Source organism: Chiloscyllium punctatum, chromosome 6 (assembly GCF_047496795.1).
Source record: "Chiloscyllium punctatum isolate Juve2018m chromosome 6, sChiPun1.3, whole genome shotgun sequence".
NCBI classification, from domain to species: Eukaryota; Metazoa; Chordata; class Chondrichthyes; order Orectolobiformes; family Hemiscylliidae; genus Chiloscyllium; species Chiloscyllium punctatum.
The window spans coordinates 53,044,065-53,060,060 of NC_092744.1; the positions used below are offsets into that span (position 1 = coordinate 53,044,065).

General features: G+C 40.8%; 1 protein-coding gene across 1 annotated transcript in view; it reads left to right on the top strand.

Annotated features, from left to right (window-relative positions):
- The window catches only part of LOC140478972 (cilia- and flagella-associated protein 337-like), a 61,531-nt gene that overhangs the window by 20,386 nt on the left and 25,149 nt on the right, over positions 1-15,996 (top strand). The window contains exons 6-11 of the mRNA XM_072572681.1: positions 1,937-2,104; positions 3,644-3,789; positions 7,842-8,075; positions 11,900-12,064; positions 12,972-13,087; positions 14,902-15,032. Of these exons, the coding sequence (XP_072428782.1) occupies positions 1,937-2,104; positions 3,644-3,789; positions 7,842-8,075; positions 11,900-12,064; positions 12,972-13,087; positions 14,902-15,032 (960 nt within the window). The remainder of the gene's footprint in view (positions 1-1,936; positions 2,105-3,643; positions 3,790-7,841; positions 8,076-11,899; positions 12,065-12,971; positions 13,088-14,901; positions 15,033-15,996) is intronic.

Consider the following 15,996-nt stretch of genomic DNA (forward strand, 5'->3'; position numbering starts at 1 on the left):
GCCTCAGATGCACCTACATTCACGGTCACTGCTGCAGATGTTAGACCAGCCTTCTTGAGCATTATCCCACAGAAAGCAACTGCCCAGGATGGAGTCCCTTGTTGTGCACTCAGATCCTGCGCAGACCTGCTGACGGGAGTATTTGCAGACATCTTTAACCTCACCTTATTATGATCTGAAGTCCCCAATTGCTTCAAGAAGACCACCATAATCCCAATGCCAAAGAAAAACCATGCAGCATGCCTCAATAACTGCCACCTGATGGCTCTGACCTCCATCATTATGACAAACTTTAGGAGGTTAGTTGTGGCTCACATCAGCTCCAGCCTACCACATTGTCTTGTTCCTTTGCAATTCGTCTTCTGGCGCAAGAGGCTGTCATCATTTTCCTGGCCCTTCACCCATCCCTGTAACATCTAGATAATAAAGATACTTAAGTCAGGCTTCTAATTATTGGCTACAATTCTGCCTTCAACACCATAATTCACAACAAAGCCATCTCCAAACTCCAACATGTGGGTCTCAGCTCCCCCTCTGTAATTGGTTCCTCAGTTTCCTGACCCATTGACCGCATTCAGTCAGAATAGGCAACAACATCTCTTTCACTATAAATCTTAACACCAGTGCCTTGCAAGGGTGCGTACTCAGCCTCCCAATATACTTGTTATAATGTCACGACTGTGTGCCCAAATTCCACCCCAACACCATTTGCATGTTTGCAGACAGCACCACCATCGTATTAGATAACATCGTAGTTAACAAAGAGACAGAATACAGGAAAAAGATTATGTACTTAGTGGCACGGTGTAAAGATAACAATCTCTCCATCAGCATCAGCAAAATGAAGGAACTGGTCAATGACTTCAGGAAGCAGATTGGAGGGCACACCCTTGCTTGCATCAATGGTGCTGAGGTGGGGATGGTCAAGGACGTCAAGTTCCTGGGAGTGATGATCACCAACAATTTGTCCTTGTCCAGTCATGGCAATGCAATGGTCAAGAAAGCATGTCAACATCTCTACTTCCTCAGGAGGCTAAGGAAATTTAGCATGTCCACAAAGACGCTTACCAATTTTTATAGGTACACCATGGAAAGCATCCAATTTGGATGCATCATAGCATGCTATGGCATCTACTGTTCCAAAGAGCATAAGAAACTAAGAGAAATGTGAACACAGCCCAGTCTACCATGCAAACCAGCCTTCCCTCCATTGACTCCATCTATACTTCCCGCTGCCACAGGAAAACAGTGAACATAATCAAAAACCTCTCCCAATCCGGTTATACTCTATTCCACCCTCTTCCATACGACATAAAATGTGAAAGTTTGAATACACATACAAACAAGTTCAAGAACAGCTTCTTCCCCGCTGCTATCAAACTTGAATGGTCAGTCACCATTCTGACTTAGACCAATAGCATAATTTCTTCACTGTCACTGGGTGAAAAACCAGGAACTCCATTCGTAACAGCAATCTGGGTGAAGAGCATGACACAGACTTTGACAGTTTCAGAAGGCAGCTCTCCATCCACTCCCTAAGGGTAATTGAGTATCAGACATAAATATTGACCTAATCAGTGGCACCCATATCCTATGGATGAATGAAAGTATGTTTCACATCTGATTTGGATGGCATTATTGGTTGACTTTTTGGCAAGGACAGGCCCCATCTAGTACAACATATATCCCTCTTTCCAAAATGCTTATACTCTGGAGAGGTCTGACAGGGCATGATAAAAATGTCCTCCTCCCTTTGGTCCATATCCTGGGGAGAAAAGAAACAGGAATATTTTCTCTATTTCTCATGAGTGAATAATAAAACATGAGTTTTGACTTCTTTGGAGAAATAATTATTAAAAAATAACAATAATGTATAACTCTAAGCATTGCAAGTTCTTTCCTGTTAATGAACATGAATTTAATTCTTTTTTTCCAGTACAATATTGTTCTAATTTGGAAGCTTTCATTTCCTGTGCTACAACTAATCTGAATGCATTAGTCGTGGGCTGGAAAGAAAAAGGAACAAGCCCAATGAAAACCACATCTTTCCATGTTAATGAAGGTGTTAATGCATTTGATTACCATCCTGAACTCAACTTAATTGGTAAGGGAACTCAATTTGTCTTCAAGAGTGCTGCACAGAAATGTCAAATATAGTGTAGTTCATATATGAGCAGTTCTACCAGTACAATTCAGACTTGCCTGACCCAAATATTAAGGTCCTACCCTGAGGCAGCCATGGAATAATGCAAAGTTAAAATTTAGTTTTTAACTCATAGGGGATCTGAGCAAGAAATTGAAACCTCTGAGTATCATTTGATTGCTGTAACAAAATGCTGTCCCATTTTGGAGCGACATTGATAGAACCTTGGGAAGAAATTTGAACTGCTATTCTATGATATCTTCATATGTTGTAAATTATTTATTGAGTAGAGCTTTTAAAATAAACTTCATTTAAATATTTTAATGTTTATTTAGTTCTTCTGGGTTTTAGAAACCATCTTGACATAGTTTATAAAATATTCTGTTAACTCATTCTCCTCTGCACTGTATCATCATAGCATGGGAATGAAGGGCAGTGGGGTGCATGCCAGGAATATACTATTTGATAATTTTCTGATTTTTGTCAGGACAATTTGTCAAGACATAGTTCACAATTCATGGGCAAAGAAAGATGTACAATTATTTATTAATGTGGGATTTTCTAGTTTATCCGACTTGTATAGGTGGATCCCAGTAGGATGTTTGAACGACATGAGTAATTGAAAGAGAAAGTGCTGGGCAAAAAAACGGTTGGAAATTGGTGGTTCCAGTTGCCTTTCAGTCTATGGTAATCTCACCTACGACTGTAGTCAGAGTGCTACAAAGACCTTGACTTGTGTGGGGATGATGGAGGGAAGCAAATCCTCCAGGACTTCTGGCCCTGATAATTATATGTTGATCTCTGTTCGAAGATACTTTTGAGGATAAGATGACATTTAGCATAAATGTTCTCAACCAACAGTCCATTCACAACCACTTCTAGGTGCAAAATGATGACTGGAGTTAGTTCTTGTATTTGAGGCTGGAGGCTTGAGCTGCTTCTTTAGGTGGAAGGGTGAATTACTCATTTTTACTATTGAGTAGTAATAATTTCAGAAAGTAAATATTTTTGTTATGGAATTCTCCACCACAGAGAATGCTTCAGGCCAAAACATTGAATATTTTCAAGAAGGAGTCAGATATAGTTCTTAGTGCTAAAAAGATCAAATGCTCTTTTGAGTTAAAGTGGGAGGAGGGTGCTGCATTAGGTGATGAGCTATGATCATATTGAATGGCAGAGCAAGCGTAAAAGATCAAATGGCCTACTCCCGCTCCCATTTTCTATACTTCTACAGTTTGATATCTGACAAAGAATAGTCATGTCCAGATTAAGGCAGCCACTTGTGTATTATGACGCTGCCATTAGCGTTGTGACATAGTTCATGATTTACAAAATTGTGTTAAGTTTTTAAATAGATGAATCTGATTTATTGAGGACCACTTCATGAGAGTGTACATTAATTTAGTACAGCTACCTATTACAAGGAAATATTAATGTGACATACTGTGATTTGGTCTGCATCATTTTTGACTGTACTGATCTGTACCTTATTTCCAATAGCTTCTGCAGCTGTAGATCATCAGATCTACCTTTGGAACGCTTACATGTCGAAACCCAGTGGAATTTTACAAGGTCATCTCGCTAGTGTAATAGGAGTTCAGTTTAACATTGCACGAAGACAACTCTTCAGTTTTTCAAAGGACAAAGTAAATGCAAACTGTCTTTAGTTTACCTTGTATGTGCATTTGTATATAATTCTTAAAAGCAAACAAATATGTGGTGGCTGCTTTATAAACTTGCAGACAAAATGTTCATAAATTCTTCTCTAATAGTTTCAACTATTAATGTAAAAGTCTACAAAGTGTTAAAACCAATAGTATAGAACATAGAACATAGAAGAATACAGCGCAGTACAGGTCCTTCGGCCCTCGATGTTGTGCCGATCAAAGCCCACCTAACCTACACTAACCCACTATCCTCCATATACCTATCCAATGCCCGCTTAAATACCCATAAAGAGGGAGAGTCCACTACTGCTACTGGCAGGGCATTCCATGAACTTACGACTCGCTGAGTGAAGAACCTACCCCTAACATCAGTCCTATATCTACCCCCCCTTAATTTAAAGCTATGCCCCCTTGTAATAGCTGACTCCATACGTGGAAAAAGGTTCTCACTGTCAACCCTATCTAACCCCCTAATCATCTTGTACACCTAAACCTTCTTTTCTCCAATGAAAACAACCCCAAGTGCCTCAGCCTTTCTTCATAGGATCTTCCTACCATACCAGGCAACATCCTGGTAAACTTCCTCTGCACCCGTTCCAGTGCCTCCACATCCTTCCTATAGTATGGCGACCAAAACTGCACACAATATTCCAGATGCGGCCGCACCAGAGTCTTATACAACTGCAGCATGACCTCAGGACTCCGGAACTCAATTCCTCTACCAATAAAAGCCAGTACGCCATATGCCTTCTTCACTGCACTATTTACCTGGGTGGCAACTTTCAGAGATCTGTGTACATGGACACCAAGATCCCTCTGCTCTTCCACACTACCAAGTATCCGACCATTAGCCCAGTACCCCATCTTTTTGTTACTCTTACCAAAGTGAATCACCTCACACTTAGCTACATTGAACTCCATTTGCCACCTTTCTGCCCAGCTCTGCAGCTTCTCTATATCCCGCTGTAACCTGCCACATCCTTCCTCACTGTCTACAACTCCTCCGACTTTCGTATCGTCCGCAAACTTGCTCACCCAACCTTCTAACCCTTCCTCCAGGTCATTTATAAAAATGACAAACAGCAATGGTCCCAAAACAGATCCTTGCGGAACACCGCTAGTGACGGCACTCCAAGATGAACCTTTGCCATCAACTACTACCCTCTGTCTTCTTCCAGCCAGCCAATTCCTAATCCAAACCTCCAACTCACCCTCAATGCCATATCTCTGTATTTTCTGTAGTAGCCTACCATGGGGGACCTTATCAAACGCCTTACTAAAATCCATATACACCACATCTACCGCTTTCCCCTCATCTACCTCCTTAGTCACCTTCTCAAAGAATTCAATAAGGTTTGTGAGGCACGACCTGCCCTTCACAAAACCATGCTGACTATCCTTGATCACATTATTCCGATCCAGATGTGCATAAATCCTATCCCTTACAATTCTCTCTAAGACTTTGCCCACAACAGAAGTGAGACTCACTGGCCTATAGTTACTAGGATTATCCCTACTCCCCTTCTTGAACAAGGGAACCACGTTTGCTAGCCTCCAGTCCTCTGGCACTACTCCTGTAGACAAAGAGGACACAAAAATCAAGGCCAATGGCTCTGCAATCTCCTCCCTTGCTTCCCAGAGAATCCTAGGATAAATGCCATCAGGCCCAGGGGACTTATCTATTTTCACCCTTGCCAGAATTTCCAACACCTCTTCTCTACATATCTCAAAGCCATCCATTCTACTTATTCGTGCCTCAGTATTCATATCGACAACAATGTCCTGTTCCTGAGTGAATACTGACGAAAAGTATTCATTCAGTGCCTCCCCAATCTCTTCAGCCTCCACACGCAACTTCCCATTACTATCCTTGATTGGACCTATTCCTACCCTAGTCATTCTTTTATTCCTAACATACCTATAGAAAGCCTTAGGGTTTTCCCTAATCCTACCAACTAAGGACCTTTCATGTCCCCTCCTTGCTGCTCTTAGCTCTCTCTTCAGGTCCTTCCGGGCTACCTTATAACTCTCAATCGCCCTTATTGAACCTTCACGCCTCATCTTTACAAAGGCCGCCCTCTTCCATTTAACAAGGGATTCCAATTCCTTATTAAACCACGGCTCCCTCACACGACCCTTTCCTCCCTGCCTGATAGGTACGTACTTATCAAGGACACTCAATAGTTGCTCCTTGAACAAGTTCCACATATCAATTACGCTCTTGCCTTGGAATCTACATTTCCAATCCACACATCCTAAGTCATGCCTCACCGCATCATAATTTCCCTGCCCCCAGCTATAACTCTTGCCCTGTAGTACACACTTATCCCTCTCCATCACTAGAGTAAAAATCACCGAATTGTCGTCACTGTCCCCAAAGTGCTCACCTACCTCTAGTTCTAATACCTGGCCTGGTTCGTTACCCAGAACCAAATCCAGTATGGCCTCACCTCTTGTTGGCTTATCTACATATTGTGTCAGGAAACTCTCCTGCACACATTGCACAAACACTGACCCATCTAACGAACTTGAGCTATAGCTTTCCCAATCAATATCAGGAAAGTTAAAGCCCCCATAACAATCATCCTATTACTGTCACTCTTCTCCTGAATCATCTTCGCAATCCTTTCTTCAACGATTCTAGGACTATTAGGAGGCCTGTAAAAGACTCCTAACAGGGTGACCTCACCTCTCCTATTCCTAACCTCAACCCAAACTACCTCAGATGGCAAATCTTCGTCCATCTTCCTTTCCACCGCTGTAATACTATCTTTGACAAGCAAAGCCACCCCCCCCCCTCTTTTACCCCCACCTCTGACCCTACTAAAACATTTAAACCCTCGAACCTGCAACAGCCAATCCTGTCCCTGATCTAGCCATGTCTCCGTAATAGCCACAACATCGAAGTCCCAGGTATCAACCCACGCTGCAAGTTCACCTACCTTAGTTCGTATACTTCTGGCATTAAAGTATACACACTTCAAGCCACTCTTCTGTTTACAGGCACCCTCCTTTAAGATTGATGCCATATTCCTAACCTCCCTACACTCCAGGTCCTGCACTCTAAAGCTACAGTCTGGGTTCCCATGCCCCTGCAGAGTTAGTTTAAACCCCCCCCAAGAGCACTAGCAAACCTCCCCCCAAGGATACTGGTGCCCCTCAGGTTCAGGTGCAGACCATCCTGTTTATAGAGGTCCCACCTTCCCCAGAAAGAACCCCAGTTATCCAAGTACCGAAATCCCTCCCTCCTGCATCATCCCTGTAGCCACGCATTTAACTCTTCTCTCTCCCTATTCCTCGACTCTCTATCACGTGGCACGGGTAACAAACCAGAGACAACAACTCTGTTCGTTCTAACTCTGAGCTTCCAACCTAGCTCCCTAAAAGCCTGTCTAACATCCTCAGCACTCCTCCTACCTATGTCATTGGTGCCAATATGGACCACGACTTCAGGCTGCTCCCCCTCCTCCTTAAGGACCCGGAAAACACGATCAGAGACATCACGTACCCTTGCACCTGGGAGGCAACATACCAAACGTGAGTCTCTCTCGTTCCCCGAACTATTGAGTCCCCAATTATTATTGCTCTGCTCTTCTCCACCCTTCCCTTCTGAGTAGCGGGGACAGGCTCCATGCCAGAGGCCTGAGCCCCGTCACTTACCCCTGGTAAGTCGTCCCCCCCACAAGTATCCAAAACGGTATACTTGTTCTTGAGGGGAACAAGTTGAGGGGTCCCTGCACTGGCTGCTTCCTCCCAGTCCCCCTCACTGTCACCCGTCTATCTGCCATCTTTGGAGTTACTACTTCCCTATAGCTCCGATCTATGACCCCCTCTGCCTCCCGAATGATCCGAAGTTCATCCAACTCCAGCTCCAGTTCCCTAACTAAACTTTAATGATATGAACCAGAATGGGCGCCACTAGTTCGTGTTCTTTGTTTATGTTCACATTATTTTCAGTTCAAATATACATTAAACATTGTCAGTTGTGAATTTTATTCATTAGTTGGAATAACAGTTTGAAATAATTTTAGGTATTACGAATATGGGACATGCAGAATCAACTTTGTATCCAGAAGCTTGCTGGAATATTTCCAAAATGCCTGGAATTCCAAACTATTCTTTATTTTAATGAAACCACTGGCCAACTCTTTACCACTTTCAACAATCAACTGACGTTGTTGGAGATGAAGCAAGAGAATAGTCAATGCGTGAAAAGTCATGAAAAGTCTGTTACTTGCGTGCTTTTTAATTCTTTGTTCAAGCAGGTGAGTGAAAGTAGAGACAGAACAATGTTATCAAGAGTGCAAGATGTTAAGTGTTACGGAACCTTCAGCAGCAAGTGGTGATGGTGTGGGAAGGCACCACAGAGTAGTTAGACCTTCTCTGGAGGAAAGGGTGTCTTTGGGGGAAGGAGGATTCATGAGGAAAAGAATCAGATAGAAAAACGATTTCCTCAAATGGGTGGAAATCACAGGCTTGATGTTATGTACGTATAGTACCATGTTTTCCTTATTTCACCTTCATTTCCCTTCATGTTTACTATGGTCTGATGACAGTGGAATAGAGAGGCCCTGCTGCTTGATCTTTAGACCATGTGTGTGTTCAAATCTCATGCTATATTTCGGGTGCAATATGCAGGATTTCCACAGCACAGACTTGGCAGATGAAGTTGTAAAAGGCTTGAGATGGAGCCATTGTTGAAGGAATTGAAACTGATATCCATGAGGGACAGCCAAAGCTGCAAACTTGCTCCAGTGTCATTGTCTGGCACAGTGGAGGAAACACATTGTTAGGCCAAATTCAGGCAAAGACTCTCCATGTTGCTATGGAGGAAGGAAGCAGTATTTCTAGTCAACTATTCTATTCCAATTTTGTTGGTGGGTAGGAAACTGGAAAGAGCCAGTGAAGAGCCAGAAATACCTAATAGTCTCGAACAAGTCATAGGACAGACAGTATGGAAAAGGTCAGGAATCTAACTTCAGGCACAGCAGATAAGGGGATAACTTATGAGAAAGGAGCCAGTCAACAGAGTACTAATGCTGTTGTACTTAAATACACACAGTATACAAAACAAGGTACCTGCACTTGTAGTGCAGATTGAATTTGGAGGGTACGATGTTAGTATCACTGAGATGTGGCTGCAAGGGGATCGGGGCTGAGGAATAAATATCCAAGGATAAATGTGTTATCGAAAGGAAAGGCAGATGGGCACAGATGACAGAGTTGCCTTGTTAGTAAGAAATGACATGAAATCAATAGCAAGAAGTGATATAGATTTGGAAAGTGTAGAATTTGTGTGGCTAGAGTTGAGGGACTGTAAAGGGAAAAGGACCTTGATGGAAGATGTGCACAGGCCCCATAGCAGTAGTCAGGATGTGGGAAGAAAATAAATCAGGAGGTAGAAAAGGCATGTCAGAAAGGCACTATTATAATGCAGTTGGACTAGGAAACTCTTACCTGAAACGTCGATTTTCCTGCTCCTCTGATGCTGCCAGACCTGCTGTGCTTTTCCAGTACCACTCTAATCTTGACTCAAATCTCCAGCATCTGCAGTCCTCACTTTCAACTAGGAAAATCAGTTGAGAGCAGATCTCAAGAAATCTGTGGAATGCCTCTGGATAGTTTGTTTGAACAGCTTATGGTAGACCCCACTAGGGAACAGGCAATTCTGGATTTGATGATGTGTAGTGAGCAGACTTGATTAGGGAGCTTAATGTGAAGGGACACCTTGGGGACAGTGACAATAATGTGTTTGAATTCAGCCTGCAGCTTGAGAGGGAGAAGATTGAATCAGGTGTAGTAGTAGTACAATTGAGTAAAGGTAACTCCAAAGACATGAGGGAGAGATTAATCAGAGTTAATTGGAAGAGGAAGATGATGAAGCAGCAATGGCCAGAATTTCTGGAGGTAATTTGGGAGGCATAGCAGAAATTCATCCAAGGAAGAAGAAACAATCTAAGGGAAGGATGAGGCAGCCATGGCTGACAAGAGATTTTGGTCAAGCTAATTTAAAATCTGACCTAGGTTAAAACTGCAGCCAAGACATGTTGTGACTTTTCCACTAAGCTGTAACCTGCAGTTTCCTGTGTTGACCAAATATGGGAGATTTTACAGTTGTCTGCTAGACACACTGGCACCATATTACTTATATGGAGCATCGTATGTGGCTGTTTACGACTTGTTATAAACATTTGGGAATTGTTGACCAGTAGACTCCATTGGCTGGGATTGGATGGTATGATCAGGTTTGGTCAATTTATTGACTGTATGCCAGTGAGGTTTCTGAAAGGATGATCACATTTTGGAATAAAAGCTACTAGCACAAAGGATTTTGCAGGAGTGAAACTTTAAGACCAACATTTGAGAAGTGCTTGTTGTGAAGTCATCTTCAGAGAAGAAAAAGAACCTACACCAACAGCAAAGTTGGCCACTTCATTTGAATCAGAGTAGTATTTGTTTTGAACCAGACTTATAGAGTTAAATTTAAAGTTTGGGTTAAATCAAAGTAAGGTAAAGTAAAGATAAATGAAATGAGTTGAGGTTTAAGTTAAGTTGGTTAAACTAAGAAGTAAATATTGCTAGACATGGTTTGAAACAGCAGAAAACGTTCCTACAGTTTTCCATTGGAAAAGACAAAGAAGAATGCTCTAGACTTGTGATTCCAATCATTCACTAAATTTACCTAAAATAATTGTTGAAGATTTTAAAATGGCCCACATTAGAAAACATCTCTATAATTTAAAGTTACCATATTTCTGAGAAATATAACTCTTCCTCTCAACTGCATTTAATTCTCCATAAAGCTCTATTCTGTATAGAGTTTGATTGTAACTCTCATTTCTAAATGCTTCTCTAGAAGATCTGTTGCAGTTTTGAGTAGTATTCAGTTAAAAAAAAAGCATCCATATGTAGCTGCTGTTTACCTTCTAAATATTTTATTGTTCTCTCAAATAAGCAATGATATGATGGTTGATATTTATTTAACATTTCCTCCTTGCTTCTTTGTATGATGCATATATGCCTCAGACTGTCCATGCCACCTCTTAGGCCCCACCATTCTCCATAGTTCCACACACACTTTGCCATATGCAATCTTTTGCCATTTATTCATCCCCCATGGCCTTCATACCCCTATGCAAACCTATGCCCAACTACCTACTCTGCATGACACGTTATATCCCTAAGACAAATTGACATCAACACAAGCCAATCTATGCTCCCATCCACCATCCACCTTCATGTCAACAAACCCAATATCCATTATGGTCAGACTTCAGGAATCATACTGAGTTGCCAGTTACCAAATTAATTTTCAAAAAGTTCTCATTCATAAAACTAATTAAAAACCTTTAAATTCCTTCAGTTGTTTTATCTGTTTCAAAGTTAAAATTTATTTCAGATATGCAATCCCCTATGAAAACAATTATATTCATCATCCCACATCAAAAACATTACATTCACTTGGAGTTTCCAAGCAAATTGTGAACTGATGGACACCCCACTGTGATAATGATAGGTCGTGCAATCAATCACACAGCAATCAATCCTGTAATGATAACCTTAAGAATTATGCTGACAGGCAGGGTAAAATAATAAGCTCTGTGTTTTTATTTTCAACTGTTGACCTTTTTTTTTACATTTATGGAGTAGGAGATTTAAATGCCTTTAAATCTTGACAGTTTCACAGGACATCTCCACTTTTATGTGCATTCATGTCCACTGTTACTGAAGGGCACTTTGTCTCACCCAAAGAGGTTCCTGGATATCTCTAAAGTGGTAACCTTCCTCTTTAAATTACTCCAGCAGTTACACACCATTTCCTCAAAGGTCTGAAGCCCATGAATCATGTTTTGAACATCTTATGAATGAAAATTGGATGAGTTTGAATGTCACTGTAATTTTACACATGCAGCTGTCTCTGTGAACCACTGATGTGCAAACTACAACCCATTCCCATTCGAGAAAATGATAGGTTCTGGATTGGGAATGGGAGATAGAACCTTGGGATTGGGCCATAGGCACCATTTTGGCAATGTTGAAAACCTCTTCCAAACTCATGAAAATTTAGACAAATGTCCTTTATTTTCAGGTTATCAGTTCAGACACTGGATCTACTGTTACAGTCTGGATGATCGAAACTGGTCAAAAAGTAAAGCAATTTACTGGGTGCCACGGCAATTCTGAGATTACTACAATGGCACTGGATGCCTCTGAGACCAAATTTTTCACTGCAAGTGTTGATGGAACAGTGAAAGTAAGATTTACTATGTATTATCTTCTAAATTACTATGAGGTTAAGTTAATTAGTTATGTAAATAACTTGTAATTTTACAAGCTCCATTTAATGTGAGGTAGCCTGTGACCTCATGGTTAAATAGCAGAGCACTCATTGAAATGGTGACTGGAAAACCACATATCCACTTAACCTTTGGATTAGAAAATATAAACAAAGTATATTGGTTTATTGAATAATGTCTTCCTTCGTGAATACTCTAATTCCTAACATTCTTGTCATGCCCTTATCCTGACTGCGTTGCTGTTGAAGTTTACTAAATCACTCACCTTTCTCCATTTTGTATGCAACTCTTACCCTTTCATCCCATCGTTCTTGACAAACCTTTCAGTCTCCTCAATCCTGTTTACAAGATCTGCATTAGTATAGCTAAACCTGCTCAAAACATTTTGGCATACTTCAGTCTCATCATAATTTCTCTTTAGTGATTTGTTCTCTACTTTTTCATTCCTCTGTAAGGCACATTGTGATTGTAAGGCATATTTAGAATTAAATGAATGTAAGCTGTCATTTATATTTTTCAGCAAAAACTAAGTGTGTTTTATGCATTTTTGCTGTGCTTTTTGCACCAGAATTATGAGTTCTAATAAGGGGTGTAAACTTTGAAATATAACTTACCGTTTCTTTTTACAGCTGCTACATGGTTTGCTGTGTTCCTGATTTTCTGGTTTTATTTCAGATGTCTAGCTTTTTATTTTAACTAAAATGTCAGTGTCTGATATTAAATTCAATTAACCTTAAATAATAACAATGTGGTTTAAAAAAACCCCATGTCCTTCTATTTCAAAAACACAGGTATTAACTCATAATATATAAAATACCTCATTTGTGAAACTATAATCCCTGAAGTTGTATCTTGTATTGACAGATTTGGGATTTTAATGGTCATTGCCATCATAAGCTGAATGCAGGAAGGGACCAAGCAGCTGATATCTCCCAGATCCTGATATTAAAAAGAAGTATTCTGGTATTAGGCTGGGAAAGGTATGTCACGGTCAAAAGATGAAAATCAGAAATGTGTACCTTCTGGAACTAATCCATTTTTTTCTGCTCCTTTAAGACTTTTTCACATAGCTATTGAGGTAATAATGTTTTAGAAAATGATATAGTATTTTTGTTGCTTCACGCTTTTACAATGCAGGCCAAAATATTACTTACTCCAAAGAGTTCCTCTTCAGGCTTTACTTCAATTTTTGTGTTCTACCTTTTGGGTTTCAGGCTCCTTTTTCAGTTTTGCAAGCATATTATTTGGTAATGCAGCCACATAGTAACAATGCCTTCTATCTTGCCAAGGACATATTGAAGATTTGGACTGTCACAGAAGGAGATTCAGAATAATTCATTAGTGTCCTCAATAATCATCACAACGCCATTAAACGCCACAGTATAAAAGAAAAAAAATCAGTTTCTTAGACACCACAGTTTCTTAGGCACAAGACAGCAGGCATAAGTGAGCAACAATATTTTTTTGAAAAATAAACTTATGCATTTCTATAGATAAAAGACCATCAACCTAAGAATACTTACTGTGGGCTGGTCAGGTCACAGCTAAAAGTGTGCACCTGTTTATAATTCAGTCACAGCATGACAAGTAATTTACAACATTTAAGGCATAATATGTAAATACTTGGAGGATCCATGCATGCTGATCAGCATGTGGATACTGTGACTTCTGATTCTGCAAGTTGCTGCCATGTATAGGTCTCAAAGATCCACACAGCAGCAGAAGAATTAGAATGTATGCCTTCAATATATTTTCTTCCATTTAGTGGCTCCTAAACCCTTGCAGCTTCAAACCAGAGACACTATATTAATTGGCAAGGAATTCATTAGTTCAGTTGGGTGAATATCCCTTTGCTGAAATATCTGAAACTCTTCTTTTACCTTTCAGACCTTTTGCACCATTTTCAGGCCCTCGCTTCTCTTCCCAGCCTAACCACATCTCTACCCCATTCTAGCCTCTTTGCATCTCTCCAGCTCCTACTCCTTGCAGTTCCTCTTTCTCCACTTTGCAACATTACTGTTACTCCCCAGACACTTGGCCTCACTCCCTACCCTTATTCCCCATCCCTCGATCACACTCGGCCATTTAGGACTCTGCTGATCATCCCTCCCCAACTTCATTGGCCATGATCATTGGTCTCGCTCATCTATCTGGCACCGCTTCTCATTCCTGCTTCCACTTCCTCTAGCCTTGCTGCCTTCTGCCATTTACTTTCTGCCCTACTCGACTAACCACAGGCTAATTTGCTCCTGCATTTATTACCGGGATGGCTCTTCTATGTTTGCTCCCTGAGAGTGGATCTTCCCAGGTGATTTGAGGACTTTTGCAGTGGACCAACTTTGTACCATCATGTATATTAAGTGCTACAGCTCAGTCCATCACTATCATTATTATTTTCAAATATAACACACTCCCTACGACCAAAAATACTCTGCATGTTGGCCACAGTAAATGCATACGCACAAACCTGTCCTAGACACTTACCAACATTCACTTATTATTATCACCATAAAAGTTCAGAATTGTAACCCTTTCACCTTTCTACATTTGGGTTGTGCAATAAAGTCAGCATTGAGAACTTAAGAATCTGGGAAATAACTTGTGCTTTTCTATACAACTCACTCTATGATATGGCAAGTTGAAGTGTCCAAGATTATATTATCTCACAGCAACCCATTTCTTGTGGAATTAACTATTGTCATTGGAGACATCTCTAACTTAGAGAACTCAAAGTCTTCATCTGTAAGTCTGTAGGTTTGCTTCATTGTGCAAATATTTCAATTATTTCTTCCAGAATAATAACTGTCTTCAGAATGGATACACTTACTGAATTTTTCGTTCAGCCTTCAGAATGGAAGGGGAAAGCCCAGCATCAAAATGATATCCTTTGTGCAGCATTCTTACCACCTCAAACCCTTGTAACAGGTTAATGTTTTATTGCATTTTATGTATAGAAGTAGGTTTGATGTGGCATTTCAGGGACTACAAATTAGAAATAAATAACTACTTGTGTTGTACGAATCATAAATGGTAAACTATTTGGATTAAATAATTCCTTTCATTACTTTCTAAACACTTTGGTCATAGGATGCAGATGTCGCTGGTGAGACCAGCACTTAAGCCCATCCCTAATTGCCCTGGATAAGGTAGCAGAGAGATGCCTTTTTGAATCCTTGCAATCCTTGGGGTGTAGGGAAGAAATGAATTCTGGGATTTTGACGTGGTGATACTGAAGGAACAGCGATGTATTTACAAATCAGGCTGGTGTGAGACATGGATGGGATTTTGCAGGTGGTAGTGTTCCAATGCATCTGCTGCCCTTGCCCTGCCAGCTGGTAAGAAGTTGTATGTTTGCAAGGTGCTGTCTGAGGACCCTGGAGATTGCCTGCAGTGCATCATGTAGACAGTACACCACTGTCACTATTTGCCAGAGGTGAATGCAGTGAATTCTGAAGGTGCAAAGGTTGCTTTGCTTTTTTGATATGTCAGGCTTCTTGATATTGTTTGAGCTGCTCTCATCCTGGCAAATGGGGAGGCATCCATCACATTCCAGACATGAAACTTGTAGATGGTGGACAGACTTCGTGGAGAAGAGAGATGAGTTACTGACCTCAAAATTCCTAGCTTCAGACCTGCTCTTGTAGCCATGGTATTTATATGGCTTTTATTTTAGCCCATACTGTTTGTGGATCTATCTCTTCAGCTTTTGTTCCTAATTCCTTTTAAGTCAGCTGTCATCACTACTCTCAAAAAGAAGTGTTTTGATTCCACTGTTCCTTGCAAACTACGATACATCTCCAACTTGCCTTTCTGTATCAAAATCCTTGAGTATGATGTTGCCTTCCAAATCTGTGCCCTCCTTATCTGGAGCTCCATGTCTGTATAGGTC